General features: G+C 42.8%; 1 protein-coding gene across 4 annotated transcripts in view; it reads right to left on the reverse strand.

Moving 5' to 3' along the window:
• The window catches only part of CNIH3 (cornichon family AMPA receptor auxiliary protein 3), a 117,501-nt gene that overhangs the window by 43,881 nt on the left and 53,018 nt on the right, over positions 1 to 20,602 (reverse strand). For 3 of the 4 annotated variants that reach the window (XM_079106709.1, XM_079106712.1, XM_079106710.1), the window contains exons 2-3: positions 12,413 to 12,481; positions 8,330 to 8,377 (exon numbers count right to left, since the gene is read on the reverse strand). In XM_079106709.1, coding sequence (XP_078962835.1) covers positions 8,330 to 8,377; positions 12,413 to 12,481 — 117 coding nt within the window. The remainder of the gene's footprint in view (positions 1 to 8,329; positions 8,378 to 12,412; positions 12,482 to 20,602) is intronic. The other variant, XM_079106711.1, reaches the window with a different exon arrangement.

A 20,602-nucleotide genomic window follows, 5' to 3' on the forward strand; every position in this document is an offset into this window, starting at 1 on the left:
AAGGAATCTCTAATTCAGGAATCTGTATATGTAATAATCCATCCAAATACATGGAGAGCACTCTCAATGAGGCAGCCTACATTCAGGGACAGTTTCAGGGTTTCTCCTCCCACTGCCTCAAGGACTGATGGACTTCTTCCCTTCGAGAGGCTGGTGGTCCCAGTCGCACATTTATCTCAAAACCAAATTTCTTCCAGGTCTTGGGTGGGAAGTTGTTCTCTCCACACAGGGTCATGACGGAGCAGGCTGTGGAGAGGCCCCTGAAGCCCAGGAGTTGGCAGCTGGCCAAAACTGCCTACTTCCTGTCAGCTTCTCTTGGTTGAAGCTCTTCTTTTCCTTTCTCCCTCAACAGATCTAACTCTCCAGACCCTGGGGAGCCTTTGTGGGAGCTGCTTATGAATCACCAGCACATCCTCCAAACATTCCAATCATCCATTGTGTCTTCCTACCCTGCCTATCCAGGGGGTATTTTCAAAATACAGATGCCTAGATCCTCCCAAGACCTCCTGGAGCAGAACATTCTGGATTTGGGTCTTCAGCAGATGCGTATTGAAAGTTTTCCATAAGTAACTTTAGTATACAAAAGACTAGAAACCACCAGGGCCACCGAGGACAGATTAGAAAGGACCGGCAGGCTCCGTTTGCTGCTTCCCGGTACTGTGCTAGCATATGAGTTTCCACAAGCAAGACACCAACGTTTCCTGAAGAACATCAATGAACTTCGTCCTGTAACTTTGTAGACCCTCTCACTCAGACCCTGGGCATGGCCACATGACTTGCTTCAGCCAACAGAACATTTAGTAGATTTGAGATAGACTGAAGCTTGAAAAAAGCTCGTGTGCATTTCCACTTCTTCTCTATGACGCCATGAAACAAGCCCAGGGTAGCCACAGGAGAATGAGATGTAGAGCAAAGAAAACATCCCAGCAGAGGCCAAACTCGACTGGCTAACGGTCTGCTGACCTCCAGATATACAAATGAGCCCCAGCAGAGACAGGAAGAATGTTCCCTCCACCCCCACCCCAACCAAGGCCAACAGAACCAACCAGAGGACCCTGGACTCGTGAGAACCACAAATGGCACTCGGGGTAAGCTGATTTGATGCTTTACTGTGGTGGCAACAGAGAACCAATAAAGAGAGGGCTGAGCAGCTACCTAGATTCCAGTGACAAGCCAGTGCCCGCTTACTTGTTAGGAACTTGTCTGACAAGCCCTTTTGGTCCCCTGCTGCAGCCCTGGGAGAGAAGTAAAGTGAGGACAGGCCCTGTCTCCAGCCCCCGTCAGCTTCCGGTTCAGCAACCCCATGACAGCACCGCTGTTTACTCAGAGAGGAAAATGTTCCACCTTTCCCTCTGACTAACAAGGAGTTTGCCTCAGAAAGCATCTGAAAATAAATTATACATGAGACATGGTGTCTGAACCAGTTGCAAGTTTTGTTCCAGGATATTTTTACTTTTCTTTAAACATTCCCTTCAGGGGTGAACTATCCTACCAAGAAGTTAAAGGGAATTAGAAAGGAAGCTTAAAGGAATCCATTTGGCCCCATGGGTGGTGAGTGAAGTATAAAATATGGTCCCTGAGGCCGTAGGTAGCTTTCGGGATTTGTATCTTCCCTTCAAAATAGCTGAGCCATATTCCTGTAGTGGTGGTTTTTGTGTTTCAAAAAGAACCAATAATTTCCTCCACAATGTGGAGATTTAAAATGTGGATGATGGTCAGCTCATCTCTCCTTCAGATCCCAGCTCTACCACTTAGGAGCTATGAGACCTTGGGACATACACTAACCTCTATACCTCAATTTCCCTAACCATCCAGTGGGGCCATTAATAGCAAGTACTTCCTAGGATTGTTCTGGCGATTAGAAGAGTTAATATTTTAAATATATAATAGTCACTCAAGAAATGTAAACAGCTATTATTATTGTCACGGCATAGAAATACCCCAAGGAAAAGAGAATTCTAATCTGGAAAACCTCTCTGCATCAGGGATGGTCTCTCTAGGCATTCCACACAACTGCCTCTGAGTTTATGTGTCCCTTTTCCCTGCATTATGTCTTGCTGTTAAAATACTCCTTTCCCTCCAGAGCCCTGCAGGAAGACCATACTAACAGCTAAAAAGAGTTGAAGCTGAGACAGTCACTTGTGGCAGCGAGTGCTGTCATTGGAGAGAAGGCGCCATCTTCCCCATTCTTCCAAGTAGTTAATGCATGACAAATATTATGCACCAAAGCAACATGGATCTTTCTTGAGATTCCGGTATAGAAATTCATTTAGTAGCTTCCTCTTAGGTCAAAGAAATTGGGATAAAGCTCGAGCCCACCTATTGATAAATTTGTAGAATCAGAAAATGGCTGAACTCTGGCACAACATAATATTGCTTTAAAAAGAAAGATGTGGGCTCGGGATATAGCTCAGTTGGTAGAGTTTATCTCCCATGCACAAGGTCGCGGGTTCAATCCCCAGTACCACAAAAATTATATATGTGTTCCCCCCTTATAAAAGTAGCACATGGTTATGATATCAAATTTGCTGTTACTATAGTGTGGACCTTGACAGTCCCCCAAAGGAAAGGCCCAGGTGTTACAGGTTGAGTCCCCGGGAGGTACTATTCGGAGGTGGTGGAATCTTGAAGAGATGGGGCCTAATGGGGGGTCCTCAGGTCACGGGGGCGTGCCCTTGAAGGGAATTTCAGGACCCTCGTCTCTTCTGCATCTCTGTTCCCTGGATTACGAGGTGAGTGGTTTGTTCCTGCCATGAGGTGCTGCCCTGGCTGGCAGCCCAAAGATACGGGACCACTCAATCTTGAACTGTCAACTCCAGAACCATGAGACAAAATAACCCTTTTTTCTTTATATGCTAATTACCTCAGATATTTTCTAGTAACAAAAAGTTGACTAATAGAGCTACTGCCACAATAATGTTATGTAATACATCACTCCGGAATTTAGTGCCTTGAAGCAGCAGTCATTTATACTTTCCCACACATCTAAAGGACAGACGGGCTCACCAGGGCTGGTGGGCTTGGCTCTGAGCCCCAGCTGGGCTCAGGTGGCTTCCCCATGCCTCTTATCCTCCTCAGATCACTGGGTGGGCCCTGGGATCATCTCACTTAACAGAAGCCACTTTTCACCATGAAAGCGTCACATCTCTTCTTCCCCATCCCCTCCAGCCCCTCTTTCAGAACCACATTATGGAATCTCTGCAGTGGGTTCAGGCAGCTACTCACAGTTTCACTGCAGGACTCCTTCCTACCACAGAGTGGGGGCTCAAAAGGGTGACTGGCATAGGTGGCCATGAGTGGGAGCACCTGAGGTCTTATCACCACCATGTCCTTCCCAGCATCAAACCTGGAGCACCGGGTCCCCTGCCTCCAACCTCCCCAAGTGAACTCCTGGGGAGTTCTCACTCAGCCTCCTCCTCGCCCCTTCCACGTCTCCATGAGAATGCTCACTGGGAGAACGAAAAATGTCCCTCCACAGGACCCTCTTCCATCCATGAATGCCAGAAAATCTGCAGTAGGACCAGATCCATTCTTGGAGAAATCGGGACATGGACTGGAGAACCCCAGAATTGTCAAGCAAAAAGGGACATCCCCAACTAGACAAGAAGGCTGTCCCCACCTGGGCATGCTCAAGCTAGCTCAAATCATCTTAGCTATGAGCTCCTCTGACTTGGTCTTGTGATGGGCTGACAGATCTGGCTCCATGAGAATGTTATAGGCCAGACTCTAAGGGAAATGACTAAACAGACTCCATTTTGCTCTGAGACTCCATGTTATGTAGGAGATAAGCTTCTCCCATGGGAACACCCCGCCTCTGTGCCCATCATCAGTTACTTAGTGTGACATGTTTAGCAATACGAAATGAAAATTCTTATGTAATGAAAAATTGCTCTCTTTTGATTCCTATTGCTCCTAAACAATGTACCATGTGAACAGTGATTGTGTGGATATTAGTAACCATTCTTTAGTTTGTACCTAGGTAAGGGTCATTTTGACCCACTTCCCCCTCTGTCAATAATCTCATGATGTTAATGTTTAATTTCGAATCATAGCAACAGACACTTATGATTGATGAGATTTTTGGTATAAGAACCCCTACAACCCTATGGTCGGGGCTGTTCTCCCAATAGCCATTTTTTGGGGCATTGTGTGAGACAGTCAGCGGCCAGCTTAATAAAGACTCTCAAATTTGGACTTAGTGGTGATCGGTCTGTTCTTAAGTTGCGCCCCATAACAGTCTAAGGAGAGTGCACCTTTCCTAGCTACCCCCACCCGGACAACCAATGCCCAGGTTTGACCAGCACAGCTTCAAGCACGTTTCTCTTTACTCTCCTGCCCCTCATTTGGACTCACTTCAGCTCCTTTCCTGGAACCACTCCCTGAACTAGCAAATGCAACAACAGTAGGCCCCTTGGCAATCTCCTCTCCACAAGAACCCCTCATGTGCCTAAAAACAGCCGTCAAACCTTCCACGCTGCCTCCCGCTACCAAACCCATACTTTGTAGCAGCCCGCAGACCCTATGACAGGCCCTGATGGGGACAGCCGTGCACGAAGCGAGTGGCTCTTGCCACAGAAAAATGAATCATAAGCACAAGTCGACACCAGCATCCTGCAGTTCAGACAATTACCCAAGGAACACATTTTCTGATAATTATAGAGCTAAAAATGGATCCACTTTGAAAATCCCTTCCTTTCTCCTGAGAAAGCTGAGGAGGTGGTTTAACAACAATCAGCTGCTGAGATGCATCACATTCTGGGGTGTTTGGAAGACAAGTTCCAAGAAATTTCTTGGAAGGTACAGTTCCCAGAAGGTAGTGATGCTAACCAGACCCATGAAATCGCCCCACATCCCCAACACGTGCTCATAGCTTGGGAATCTCGACTCAGGAGAGACATTCAAAACAAGAGAGACAGGAGGGGGCCCGGGCCATCCCACCTTTGTGATGCTGCTGAAACACCATATGGCACTTTTCTAAGAAAATGAGTGGCACTGCAGGAAATGCCACCAGCCGAAGACTAACTCCCTTCAGCAACAAATGTGGGCATAGGAATGTTTTGAAGGGTTTCAGGCAGGAGTGAAGGATCAGGACATTAACATTAGCATTCAGTATTTATTAAGTACTCCTCCACTGTGCATGTATATTATCTCATTTAGTTCTCACAACTCCTTAAGGGGGAACTGGAGTTGCTGTCCCCACTGAGAGTCACACCGAGGCACCCACCATGCATTGCACAGATAATAACGGCACAGGCAGGATGTGGAAGCAGCTGAAATTTGCAGGCTTTGCCCTCACCCTTGGGTTCTGAAGGACTCAGAATTGGCTGAGATAAGATATAACACAGACTACACAATGGGTCCAGGGTATCTTCAACAGATGAATGGATAAAGATATTGTGGTACATCTACACAATAGACTATTACTCAGCCTTAAAAAACGAATGAAATTATGGCTGGAGCTGGAGACTATCATGCTAAGCAAAATAAGCCAAATCCATTACTAAAGGCTGAATGTTTTCTCTGAGAAGTAGATGCTGATCCATAGTGGGGTGGAGGATGGATAGGGAAGAATGAAGGAACTTTGTATTGGGCAGAGGGGAGTGAAAGGAGCGGAGGGGGTGTGGGGGTGGGAAAGACGGTGGAATGAGATGGACATTATTACCCTATATACATGCATGATTACACTACCAGTGTGACTCTGCACAGTGTACAGCCAGAGGAATGAGAAGCTATGCTCCATTTGTGTACAATGTGTCAAAATGTATTCTACTGTCATGTAAAACTAATCAGAACAAATTATTTTAAAAACAGAAGAAAAAAAAAAAAAAAAAGAAATAAAGGGTCCAGGGCATACACATCAAGGAAAGGAAAGGGACAGGAGGATTATGTAGGTTGGAGCTCTTCTGTATCAAAAATGAGCACAATCTTAAGTTAAATTTGATTTTAAAATTCAGACTGTTTGTAGCTAGTAAACACAGTAAAATGTGTAAATTCCATGCGATGTCATGGACATTACAGAAATAAAGAAATGAAAAGATTCTTGACTATCACAGTGTTCCCAATAAGAAGGATTTATTTAAATTGCACAAGTGCTGGAATCAGCACTCATTTGATTCACTTAATAAATATTTATTGAGCATCTTCAACAGGCTACATACTGTTCTACATTCTCTGTCACTAGATGTGACAGTGAGCTAAACAAAATCACTGACCTTCCAGAATTGACATTCTAATGGAAGGAGACAGAGTACAGGCCCAGTACCTAAATGCACTTCTGAGAACTCAGTACAGGAAATGGCCAAATTAAGCCAAAGAACATGTGAACTACAGCAAGATCCTAATGGCCAGACAATCAGTAGCACCAACAATTTGAAATTATATTCAGAAAGGAACTGTGTCGACATCAGTGAAAATGGTCTCAGATATCCAGGGCACAGAGACATAGAGGTGAAGAACTAACAATTGAACAGTAAGAAGACAGACACTTCTGGCAAGAAGATAAGTAGGAGAAAGGTTCCTCAAAGGAATAAAGCTGTAGGTATGTGACTTATTTCTGCTTCAAGTTAGGAAACCACGGAGCACCAGAAGGAGTGATCACGCAGTCATAACACCTAACCTCCTGAAGTCAGGACTTCAAGCCCTCTGACATTTACCCTGAACTACGCTCCCTGGTGCTCTCTACTACAATGAGCAGCAATCATGTTTAACCTCACAGAACCAGGTGCTCCTGGTTCCCATGGAGCCAAAAAAATACAGGAAAAGGTACTTGGAGCAAAGGTACTTGGAGCACCATGATGTTTCCTAGAGTAAAATGCCTAGAAACTTATGCAAATGAGCAAAAGGCAATGCTAATTCTTGCATAATTTGCTTGCTTTCATACCTTGGCACTGACCTTGAAAAAGTCCAGGACTATAAGCCTGTGGGCAGCAGGACCTTGGCAGAGACAGCCACAAGCCACTGTCTGCTGTCTGGCCAGAGCCCAAAGATGAGCAATATAGAAGTATGAACAAGGCTACTTAGCATGGACACAGATTGTCACTCTGCCAGAAAATACTGGATGGGAGAGAAAAAGAGAAACATGGGAGTCTGAGAGACAAAGCTTTGATTTTGTCTTGATCCAGTCCATGCCACTTAGATGTCAGTCTTAAAGAGCAAACTAGAGACTATGGAAGTGATAGCTGGAGCAGGTTATGAGTGACGACGATATTATCTAGGAAAGTGATTTACATATTCATGAATTCAAATTATATGTTATTTTCTTAATCATTCTTTTCTCCTTGGATCTCTAGTATTTTCAAATGCATGTCTTATCTGAGCACACTTTCCCACTGTGACATACAAGATGTGGAATTCTAACATGCTGAGTTTCTTAGGAAACATTAAAGGACAAGTAATTAGCTAGAAAAATAATTGGCTTCTTGATTATGTTCTCTCTCCCAATGAAAGGTATCATTACTGAAATACAAAAATTAAAAAAAAATTCGAAACTTTGCAAAACACATTCCCTTCTGTCAGTGTTGGCATAGCACTTGGTTATTCTTCTGTTTGCATAAGACAAAAAACTCCATTTGGGTTGACAGGTGGTTTTCCTAGGGCCCGTAGCTGTCCACTCAGTACAGAGGTCATGGCCATGGACACTGCGTATTTCACCTGATAGTTCCTGTTCTCTAAATTTTGCTGACACACTTTCCTAACTAGAGAATGACAGAGTCCACAAATGGAGTGTGCTAAACACCCGGCTTGAGCTACACACACACACACACACGTGCTTGAAGAATGAGTTTAAGGCAGGCATGGTCTACTGCCCATCCATTCAAAGCAACACTTTGAATGGCGTGGTTCTCCCTTTAATAATGCCTCCCCATCCCCCACCCAACACTCCCAATGATCCTGCCAATCAAATTGCAAAGCTGAATGACAGGCTGAAACCTCCAAGGCAATCCAACATCCAGTTAAAGACCTCCCTAAGTCAGGAAGGAGTGTTCTTGAGCCCAGCACCAGATGAGAACAAAGGCTAGGAGGCAAAAGCAGCTGGAAGTGCCATCCATCATCATGCAGAACTAAAGAGCCTCTAAATCCAACCAGAGGGCACTCACAAACATCCAGTGTCTTCCTGACACTTTGACTGATGGCCACCCTTTTAATTAGCTCCTCTTGCTTCTGGAGGTTTCCAAGAACTGATGGCTTGCCTCCTCCTCCTCCCAGGCTGCCATTTGCCTTCCTGGGTAGACAGGACTGGAGCACACACTGAGCCTCACCAGCCTCTTTCATGGGGATCCCACCCGCCATTCTGTAATCTCCGTCCTCCCCTGTGGAGCACCGCACTGACCTTTCGCAGAAGGAAGCAGATGCGCTCAATGTTCCTCAGCCGCTCCCTCTATCAAGATGCACAGGAGAGAAAGGAGATGGGAGGTTAGGGGTCCTGCTGAAAGCACTTGGGAAGCCCATGCAATCCACCCCAGTAGAGGAAGCAGAACCCACCAGAGACCCTTCCTGGACACACGGCCCGAGGCTCCCACCCAGTGGCTTTTTCTAACAATTTCCAGCTTTCTTCCGTCTACCTTGCCGTGGTCATTTGCTCTAACAGAACTCTCCCAGTAAACAGCATGGGCTCGGCTTCCCTCCCAGCCCAGCATGCTTTTTCCTACAGGCCTCCTTGTACACATCAGATGGTCCAACTGCAGAATGGACATCACACGCTCCCTGGGCATCCTAAAGCTGGGGGAGGAAGCACCGAGAGCAGAGGGGCACCAATTAATGTTGAAGGCAGACAAGTTCTCCACCCACTGCTTTTCTTTTTCTAAAGTGAGTGTCCTCAGAGGAAGCAACTTCCCACCGAATTAGACATCAACAGTGCCCCCTGACTAAGACTTTTCCAGAAGTCAAGTCCATCTTCGAAGCCTGGCTCACAGCCACGGGAAGAGATCCTGAGGCTGGGCAGGTGATGCTGCTCACCGCACATGCTCAGTGCTGTGGCTTCCTTTTCCTGCAGTGACTTTCCCATTTCTGAAGCCACGCTGAACACAGCTGCGGCATCTCCCGGCGCTTCATTACAGAGGCAATTTGGTTGCTGTAGATGTAATGGTAATGAAAGCCTCGTGGATCTGCAGAGGACAGGTGGCCAGGACACTTCAATTTCCCTAATTGAATCATAAATATAGTGATTCCTGTGCAGCCTGTAAGCCCAGAGAAAGAAGCCCACATCAGGACAGATTAGTGTCCACATGGCTAGGAAGACAGGTCACATCCTCCTCCACACACATGTGGGCAAGAGCGCACACACATGCAGACACACGCATGCACAAGAGAGGGTGCTGCAGGGCACGCACTAGCTCCTGGATGCACGAGCAAGCCAGAGCCCCTGAAGGACAAATTTCTGATTACTTCAAAATGACAGTGAATGCCCAGCTGGTGAAGGGAAAGGAAACCGTGAAAAACAAGCAGCCAAACAGGACCTGCCTCTTCCGTTCCACCCCCTGGACAAGGGAGGGAGGGCCCAACAGAGAACCAACAATATTTGGATCTTTGGGCATCTTAAATCCAAATGGGGGTCGGGGCGTAGCTCAGCGGTAGTGTGCCTGATTAGCGTGAGCAAGGGCCCTGGGTTCCAGTCCCAGGACTGCAAGAAAGAAAAGAAGAAAGAGGAGGAGGAGAGAACAGGGAACGGGCCTCATGCCCTCATTGAGAAATGAGATCATCATGTGGGTCAGTGCGTATTTGTCACTTCAGTCCTTCCAGGGCCAGCGTCACCAGCCAGTGAAGTGCTTTTTCAAACCACCTGAGAGAAAGGCTCCCCTGGGGGCTCTACAGAGGCCTGAAGAGAGTGCGACAAGTTCAATGAGGCCTCCCAAGAATTTCATTTCCTGCCAGGGAGTTTACATCGCCTAATGCTTTTCCTTTTAGGGTTTTTACGTTGTTTTATTGTTTTTAATCCTAGATAAGAGTATCTTGCCCCAGGGACACCTAGGGGCTTTAAGTCTGTCCGTGAGATGTCTGGGCTTCAAAACACCCAGGTTCCTTAATTAATTTCTTAACCAGCTTGAAGGGCAGCTGTACTAGGAATTTTAAAATTAACATAATTAATTAATTTTAAAATTAAAAGAAAATAGGGTTGGGGGTATAACCTAGAGGTAGAGCACTTGCCTAGCATGCACCAGGCCCTGGTGCTATTTCTAGCACCACAAAAAAAAAAAAAAAAGAAAAAAGTGGATCAATAAAATAATGAGTTGAGATCCGGCTTCTATGCTACACAACTGCATCCTTCACTATTCATCCCTTTTAATCAACAAATGGTTACTGAAGCCTGCTACGTACAAGTTCTGTTCTCACATTGGCCTTTCATGGAAACCCCCTGTGCTTAGACCAGTCCTGATTTTCTTTCTTCTGTCTACACTATGGAACTTGCCATGGTGGACTGCCAAAGGGCTCTGTGGACACCCCTCAAGGTTTTACCAACCATCTAAAACCCAGCATGGAACCTACCTGGTGGAACCGAGGGATAGTGTCAAATGTCTTCAGGAAGAATTAACTCTTTCATACAAGAAAGTTACAAGTTGCTTACTGTGTGTGTGTGTGTGTGTGTGTGTGTGTGTGTGTGTGTGTGTGTGTTAGGGATGAAACCTGGGGCCTTGCAGATGCTGGCAAGCGCCTACCACTGACCTCCAGCTCCAAACCCCCATGAGCTACTTTTTAATTCGAGCCCAAACGGGAGGTAGGAAAGCAAACTCTTGACTCCCCTGGCATCCTGACAAGGAGGTGCCCTCACTCTCAGATGAGAACTGCTCTGTGCACCTGGTAGATATTGACAAGCCAGGTGTGTGATGTTGGCGCCAAACCCACAACATCAAAACATCCAAAAACAACATGAGACCCTGGGTGAAACCGTTCCAGGCCCGACAGATCCGAGTTAGCACAGGTGGACGGAGGGTAAGGAAAGCAGATGAAAACAAAATGGACTTTAATGATTATAACTTTTTGTGAAATATACTAAATGTTCAAGTGGATCTTAAAGATACTCTCAATTTGCAACCAGGGTTGCTTTACACCATCGGTTTCAAAAGGTTTGGCTCTATTTCACGGAATCAAAGACTGTGGTGCCAAAGGGATCTTCAGAAACAATGAAATCAAGTCTCTTAAAGGGGCAGCAGCGAGTAGTGGTCGGAACACCTGGCTCCCCCCCTCATGAGCTGGACAAGAGACTCAGTTTTGAGAACTAGAAATTGGGAGGATGGGACCCATCTAGCATTGTCGTGAGGGTTACAGATGATGTGTATAAAGCTCCTAGCACACAGCAAAAGCTCAAAGCAGGAGCACAACTCCAGTAATAACCCTTAACTCGACAGAGGGAGACACTGAAGCCTGGTCCCACCACATGTCATCTGGGACCTTCTCAAAAGCAAATCCTTCTTTAGGGACCCACAGCTGAGAAGAGACCTTTTTGTTCCTGTTACTAAAGAATGATGCGATAAGCCCCCTGGGTTACGGTGGAGTCATGCTGGGAGAGTCCCCCATTCTCTTCACAGCTTCTGACTGAAAACTCAGCAAAGCCCTTCAGAGGCACAGAAACTCACTCTTGCTGGAAACCATGGCTAGAAGGATCTTCAACCCAGAGCCAATGAGTCTGGATAGAGACACACGCGAATGAACCGCGTGTGCTCCGTTCTTTGAAGGCAGCAGTGCTGCTCTGGAATGAGTCTGGAAAAGATTCTGTCCATGTGCTCAGTTGGTCCATGGGCTCCACTGACCAGAGAAGCAAATGGCCAAGACCCATTGCCACCTGACAGAAAGGACATCCCCCTTTCTCCCCACATCCAGGCCTCTTTTCCTGTATTCATGCAGAGGCTCCCAGCTGAAGGCACAGCCAGGGCGGAGGGAGGAGGAGCATGCAGGTCCTGACAAGCAAATGGAGCCCGAAGACTGTGGAAGCTCTCTGTGCTGCGGCAGGGTGTCTTCCCAGCACTGAATCCCAACCAGACTGTGACTGGCTCCCCAAGGGGAGGCGAGCTGACCTCAGGCCACAGAATGACCGGAGATGAATTCACCCTGGGTGACGGGGATGGGGCTAGGAGCTCCATGAATCAGCCCACCCTCTCCGTGAGAAAAGGACACCCCATGCAGCAGGGGACACCCACACATGGTGTCACATAAACAGCAGATATGCTGGCCAACATGGAGCCTCTTTCTTTGGTCAAAGATGAGGAATCAAAAAAGACTAGTGCCAGCAGCCTATGGAGACAGTCACCTCAGTAAACGTGACATCTTAGCAACCTCAAGAGCAAAAGGGCTCCTCAACAGCCTTGGGCCAGGCACAGAGGCAGAGTCAGGGCAAATGGGCTCCTTACTTATCCTCCTGCAAAAGTCCTGCTTGGCCTGTGGAGACACCACCTTCCTGTCACCAGAACTCACTACTTACCGCATGAACAGGGTTGCACTGGTCGATAGGGCTTTTAAAATCCGTCCTTAACTCATCGAAAGCAATGATCTGGAACAGAACACAGAACCAGGATGTTAGTGCCTAGGTAAGTTGATGCACCATCTCAGAAGCTTCCGATAGCTTCGTTTCCACATAACACAGAAGCAAGTGGGTCCAGGTGACACAGACTGGCCAGGAACTGGTCACTGTTGAAACTGGGGATGGGCACAGGAGGTTGATTATTTTCTTCCATCTACTGTGTATGTTTTAAAAATTCCCAAATAACTATTTTTTTAAGTTTCCTGTTCTTTATAAAGACATATGGCAACTCTACCCTGGTGGGGTCAGGTTAGAATTTTGAGAAAGGCACAAAAATTTAAAACTTCAAACCAGTACTTTCAGCTCCTTCCCTTCCAGGAAGGAACATTTAGTTTTTATTTCTGTGTATTTGGGCAGAGATGCTGATTAGAAATCAAAGGAAAGGGAGAAAAAAGAAAAGCAATGTAGCAGAGATGATAAGAAGGAAAAGAACCCAATCTCCAGGCAACAGTCCACAGATGAACAGACGCTCCTGGGTAGTCCGTGATTCACAGCTTAGTCCTTTAGACTGTGAGTCTGAAGTTTGTTTTGGACAAAAATCTCAGAGCTCCTCAGAGAGCAATGGTTTCTCCATGCATCTAGAAGGAAAATGGTGGAGGGAACCTTCTCCAGTAACAGAAAGAGGCACGGCCCATCCAGGTACTAGGCTCTCAAACCCATATCCAAACGCCAACCTCCTTATCTGCAGCACAAATGACAGAAGAAAGGCCAGGGCAGTGTCCTCTCTTACAGTGTGGAGGAATTAAATATGTTCAGCAAAGTCTTCCCACTACTACAATCTGGATCTGAAGTGTCCCCCAAAGCCCCACAGGCAAAAAGGTTGGTTTCCAACCTGTGATGCTACTGGAAAGTGGTAGGCTATATAGGAGGTGGGGCCTAGTGAGAGAAGTCAGGTCACTGGGGGTGTATCCTCGAAGGGACTATTAGACCCCAGACCCTTCCTGTCTGTTTGTTTCCCTTTTGTTTTCTTTCTTCCTGGTCACCATGAAGTAAACAAACCTCTATCACATGCTTCCAGCAATAGACCAACCAACCATGAACTGAAACTTCTGAAATCATAAGCTCAAATAAACCTTCCCTCCTTATAAGTTATTTATCTCAGGTATTTTGTCATAGTACCAGAAAGCTAACTAACAAGCCAGACTCAGAGGCACATGCCTGAAATCCCAGCAGCTCAGGAGTCTGAGACAGGAGGATTGCAAGTTTAGAGCCAGTCTCAGCAACTTAGCAAGGCCCTCTCTTTAAATAAAATATAAAAATGGATGGGGATGTGGCTCAGTGGTTAAGCGCCCCTGGGTTCAATCCCAGTACAAAAAAAGAAAAAAAGCAAGCAAGTTGACTAACATACGTACTGAACATAAATGGGCATAACCAACAAAGGCATCTCCTGGGGGATTTCTGAACACATGGCAGGGCTGCTGAAGCAAGGAAACCAGCTCAGCAACCCTGAGCGTTGCCAGCCAAGCAACATGGGGCTGAGAGTAAGGGAAAGCAATCTCCCCCTTCAAAGCAAGCATAATTTTAAAGCAGTCGTAAGTCATCCTGATTTCAATACATCTACAGAATGAGAGCAAAATGCTAGTACGACTCATATTCAACAGAGACTCTTCTATATCATCCCCTGCTGGGTAGTTAATTGCCCATCCTGGACTTTAGCTCTTTGGTAACAAGAAACTTGCTTCTTACTGAAGACACTCATTCTCTTTCTTGCTCCCTCAAATTAATTATTGCCTTCCTCTATGGAGCAAGCACAGGACTCCCTAAAACTTCCATCCACAGTCAGAGCCAGGGTCAGCAAATCACAGCCTGCAGGCCAAACCTGCTCACCACCTGCTTCTGTATGAACCTGAACCAAGAATGGTTTTCACATTCTTAAGAGTCAAAAAATATCCGAAAAAGATTTTTGTGATGTGAAGATTATGTTAAATTCCAACTAGAGTCCATAGAAAGTTTTATTGGAACTCGGTCACATTCATCCTTCTATCTATACTGCTTTTGCACTGCAATGACAGAGTTAAGATTCTATGGCCTCTATTACTTTTTATAGAAAAAAACTTGTGTGAATGCTGATTTACAAGGTGGGGGCGTCCTACGGAAGGATGAAGTTACTTTAGATTACAAAGAGGGGAGTGAAGGGAGGGGAGGGGCATGGGGATGGGAAGGATAGTAGAATGAGTCAGACATTATTACCCCATGTACATATATAACTATATGACTGGTGGGATTCTACATCACGTACAACCAGAAGAATGAGAAATTATATTCCATTATATATGATGTATCAAAGTGCATTCTACTGACATGTATAACTCATTAGAACAAATAAAAAATAAAAGTTTTTTAAAAAGAATAGTCAAACTAAACAGTCACTTCACCAAAGACATATAATCAATCAACATGTATATGAAAAAATGTTCAACATCTCTAGCAATTTGAGAAATGCAAATCAAAAGTACTCTAAGATTTCGTCTCACTCCAATCAGAATGGGAATTATCAAGAATACAAGCAACAATAGGTGTTGGCGAGGATGTGGGGAAAAAGGTACACTCATACATTGCTGGTGGGACTGCAAATTGTTGCAACCACTTTGGAAAGCAGTGTGGAGATTCCTTAGAAAACTTGGAATGTAACCACCATTTGACCCAGCTATCCCACTCCTCAGGTTATACTCAAAGGTCTTAAAATCAACGTACTATATTGATGTAGCCACATCAATGTTTATAGCAGCTCAGCTCACAATAGCTAAACTATGGAACCAACATAGGTGCCCTTCAACCAACGAATAAAGAAAATGTGAGATATATATATATATATACACACACATGATGGAAAATTATTCAGCTTTAAAGAAGAATAAAATCATGGCATTTACTGGTAAATGGATGAAGTTAGAGAATATCATGCTAAGCAAAATAAGCCAAATCCATAAAAATATTCTCTCTGATATGTGGATGCTAATTCACAATAAGGGAGAGTGGCTAGGGAAGAATAGAGTTGCTTTATATTAGATAGAGGGGAGTGAAGGGAGGGGAGGTACTTAGGGGTAGGAAGGATAGCTGAGTGAAACATACATTATTACCTCATGTACATGTATGACTGCATGACCAACGTGATCCTACAATATGTACAATCTTGAAAATGAGAAGTTTTACTCCACTAATGATTTATCAGAATGTATATATGCATTCTACTGTCATGTACAACTAATTAGAACAATTAAAAATATTTTAGAAATAAATAAATTTTAAAAAACATCAAAAAAGAAGAATTTTGATTTATACTACCAAATTAATGTAAGAATAGGAAACTTGGAATGTTAAAATATTTTATTTTAAATTTAATAAGGCTATATCTCATTAATATATAAAAATAAGAATATCAGATATTAGAAGGTTTTATTTGTTTGTTTTTTAAATTTATTTTTATTGTAATCAAATGGGATACATGTTGTTTCTCTGTACAGGGAGTAAAGGCATACCATTTGTGTAATCATACATTTACATAGGGTAATGTTGTTTGATTCATTCTGTTATTTTTTCCTTCCCCCCCACCCCACCCACCCCTCTTTTCCCTCTATACAGTCCCTCCTTCCTCCATTCTTGCCCCCTCCCGACCCCATTATGTGTCATCATCCGCTTATTAGTGAGATCATACTTCCTTTGGTTTTTTCAGATTGGCTTATCTCACTTAGCATGATATTCTCCAATTTCATCCATTTGCCTGCAAATGCCATAATTTTATCATTCTTTATAGCTGAGTAATATTCCATTGTATAAATATACCACAGTTTCTTTATCTACTCATCAATCAAAGGGCATCTACATTGGTTCCACAATCTGGCTATTGTGAATTGAGCAGCTATGAACATTGATGTGGCTGCATCTTGTAGTATGCTGATTTTAAGTCCTTTGGGTATAGGCCAAGGAGTGGGATAGCTGGGTCAAATGGTGGTTCCATTCCAAGCTTTCTGAGGAATCTCCACACTGCTTTCCAGAGTGACTGCACTAATTTGCAACCCCACCAGCAATGTATGAGTGTACCTTTTTCCCCACATCCTCTCCAACACCTATTGTTGCTTGTATTCTTGATAATCACCATTCAAATTGGGGTGAGATGGAATCTTAGGGTAGTTTTGATTTGCATTTCTCTTATTACTAGAGAAGTTGAACATTCTTTCATATGTCTGTTGATTGCTTGTAGATCTTCTGTGAAGTGTCTGTTCATATCCTTAGCCCATTTGTTGATTGGGTTATTTGTATTCTTTGTATAGAGTTTTTTGAGTTCTTTATAGATTCTGGAGATTAGTGCTCTATCAGAAGTATGAGTGGCAAATATTTTCTCCCACTCTGTAGGCTCTCTCTTCACATTGCTGATAGTTTCCTCTCCTGGGAGAAAGCTTTTTAGTTTGAATCTATCCCAGTTATTGATTCTTGCTTTTATTTCTTGTGCTATGGGAGTCCTGTTATGGAAGTCTGATCCTGGGCCAACATGTTGAAGATTCGGACCTACTTTTTCTTCTATAAGATGAAGGGTCTCTGGTCTGATTCCGAGGTCCTTGATCCATTTTGAGTTGAGTTTTGTGCAGGGTGAGAAAGACGGATTAATTTCAGTCTGCTGCATATGAATTTCCAGTTTTCCCAGCACCATTTGTTGAAGAGGCTATCTTTTCTCCATTGCATATTTTTGGCCCCTTTGTCTAGTATGAGAAAATTGTATTTATTTGGGTTTGTGTCCGTGTCCTCTATTCTGCACCATTGATCTACCTGTCTATTTTTGGTACCAATACCATGCCGTTTTTGTTACTATTGCTTTGTAATAGAGTTGAAGATCTGGTATTGCGATACCCCCTGCTTCGCTCTTTCTACTGAGGATTGCTTTAGCTATTCTTGGTTTCTTATTCTTCCAGATGAATTTCATGATTGCTTGTTCTATTTCTGTAAGGTACATCATTGGGATTTTAATTGGAATTGCATTGAATCTGTATAGCACTTTAGGTAGTATGGCCATTTTGACAATATTAATTCTGCCTATCCAAGAACATGGGAGATCTTTCCATCTTCTAAGGTGTTCTTTAATTTCTTTCTTTAGTGTTGTATAGTTCTCATTGTAGAGGTCTTTCACCTCTTTTGTTAGATTGATTCCCAAGCATTTTATTTTTTTCAAGGCTGTTGTGAATGGGGTAGTTTTCCTAACTTCTCTTTCTGAAGATTCATCACTTATGTATAAAGATGCATTGGATTTATGAGCATTGATCTTATATCCTGCTACTTTACTGAATTCACTTATGAGTTCTAAAAGTTTTCTGGTAGAATTTCCTGGTTCCTCTAAATATATAATCATGTCATCAGCAAATAGGGATAGTTTGAGTTCTTCTTTTCCTATTCGTATCCCTTTAATTTCTTTGGTTTGTCTAATTGCTCTGGCTAGAGTTTCAAGAACGATGTTGAATAGAAGTGGTGAAAGAGGGCATCCCTGCCTTGTTCCAGTTTTTAGGGGGAATGCTTTCAGTTTTTCACCATTTAGAATGATACTGGCCATGGGCTTAGCATAGATGGCCTTTACAATGTTAAGGAATGTTCCCACTACCCCAATTTTTTCTAGTGTTTTGAGCATGAAGGGGTGCTGTATTTTATCAAATGCTTTATCTGCATCTATCAAAATAATCATGTGATTCTTGCTTTAAGTCTATTGATATGGTGAATTACATTTATTGATTTCCGAATGTTGAATCAACCTTGCATCCCTGGGATAAAACCCACTTGATCATGGTGCACTATCTTTTTAATATATTTTTGTATGCAATTTGCTAAAATTTTGTTGAGAATTTTTGCGTCGATGTTCATTAAGGATATTGTTCTGAAATTTTCTTTCCTCGATGTGTCTCTCTCTGGTTTAGGTATCAGGGTGATATTGGCTTCATAAAATGAGTTTGGGAGGGTTCCCTTCTCTTCTAGTTCATGGAATACTTTGAGGAGTATTGGAATGAGCTCTTCTTTAAAGGTTTGGTAGAACTCAGCTGAGAACCCATCTGGTCCCAGACTTTTCTTTGTTGGTAGGCTTTTGATGACCTCTTCTATTTCATCACTTGAAATTGTTCTATTTAAATTGTGTATGTCCTCCTGCTTCAGTTTAGGTAATTCATATGTCTCTAGAAACCTGTTGATGTCTTTGAGATTTTCTGATTTGTTGAAGTATAGACTTTCAAAATAGCTTCTAATTATATTTTGCATTTCGATCGTGTCTGTTGTGATATTTCCTTGTTCATTCCGACTTTTAGTAATTCGAGTTTTCTCTCTCCTTATCTTTGTTAGTGTGGTGAAGGGTTTATCGATTTTGTTTATTTTTTCTAAGAACTAACTATTTATTTTGTCAATTTTTTCTATTGTTTCTTTTGTTTCAATTTCATTGATTTCAGCTCTGATTTTAACTATCTCCTATCTTCTACTACTTTTGGTGTTGATCTGTTCCTCTTTTTCTAGGGCTTTAAGCTGTAAAGTCATTTATTTGTTGACTTTTTCTTCTTTTATTGAATACGCTCCAAGAAATAAATCTTCCTCTAAGTACTGCTTTCATAGTGTCCCAGAGATTTTGCTATGATGTGTCTTTGTTCTCATTTACTTCTAAGAATTTTTTATTTCCCTTCTGATGTCTTCTGTTATCCATTCATCATATAATAGCATATTATTTAATCTCCAGGTGTTGGAGTAGTTTCTGTGTTTTATTCTGTCATTTATTTCTAATTTCAATCTATTATGATCTGATAGAATACAAGGTAGTATCTCTATCTTCTTATATTTGCTAACAGTAGCTTTATGACATAAAATATGGTCTATTTTAGAGAAGGATCCATGTGCTGCTGAGAAGAAGGTATATTTGCTCTTTGTTGGATGGTATATTCTATATATGTCCGTTAAGTCTAAATTATTGATTGTGTTATTGAGATCTATGGTTTCTTTATTCAATTTTTGTTTGGAAGATCTGTCCAGTGGTGAGAGAGCTGTGTTAAAATCACCTAGTATTATTGTGTTGTGGTCTATTTGATTTCTGGAATTGAGAAAGATTTGTTTGACGTACATGGATGAGCCAATGTTTGGGGCATAGATTTTATGATTGTTATGTCTTGCTGATTTATGCTTCCCTTAAGCAGTATGAAATGTCCTTCTTTATCCCTTCTGACTAACTTTGGCTTCAAGTCCACATTATCTGAAATGAGGATGGATACTCCAGCTTTTTTGCTGTGTCCATATGGATGGTATGTTTTTTCCCATCCTTTCACCTTTAGTCTATGGGTGTCTCTTTCTATGAGATGAGTCTCTTGCAGGCAGCATATTGCTGGATTTTTCTTTTTAATCCAATCTGCCAGTCTATGTCTTTTGATTGATGAGTTCAGGCCATTAACATTCAGGGTTATTATTGTGATATGATTTGTATTCCCAGTCTTTTGACTCATTTTTGTTTTTTGACATGATTTGGTTTCTCCTTTATTTGGCTATTCCTTTAGGCTAGTTCTTCCCATTGCTGATTTGCATCATTGTTTTTCATCTCTTCCTCATGGAATATTTTGCTAAGAATGTTCTGTAATGCCAGCTTTCTTTTTGTAAATTCTTTTAGTTTTTATTTATCATGGAAGGATTTTATTTTGTCATCAAATCTGAAGGTAAGTTTTGCTGGGTATAAGATTCTTGGTTGGCATCCATTTTCTTTCAGGGCTTGAAAAATGTTGTTCCAGGCCCTTCTAGCTTTTAGGGTCTGGATTGAAAAATCTGCTGATATTCTTATTGGTTTCCCCCTGAATGTAATTTGATTATTTTCTCTTGCAGCCTTTAAAATTCTATCTTTATTTTGTATGTAAGTATTTTCATTATAATGTGCCTTGGTGTGAGTCTGTTGTAATTTTGTGTATTTGAAGTCCTATAAGCCTTTTGTACTTGATTTTCCATTTCATTCTTTAGTTTTGGGAAATTTTCTGATATTATTTCATTGAATAGATTGTTCATTCCTTTGGTTCTTTACTCTGTGCCTTCCTCAATCCCAATAATTCTTAAAAATTTGTCCTTTTCATGATATCCCATAATTCTTATATAGATTCT

Source organism: Sciurus vulgaris (genome assembly GCF_902686455.1).
Source record: "Sciurus vulgaris genome assembly, chromosome: 12".
Classification (NCBI taxonomy): domain Eukaryota; kingdom Metazoa; phylum Chordata; class Mammalia; order Rodentia; family Sciuridae; genus Sciurus; species Sciurus vulgaris.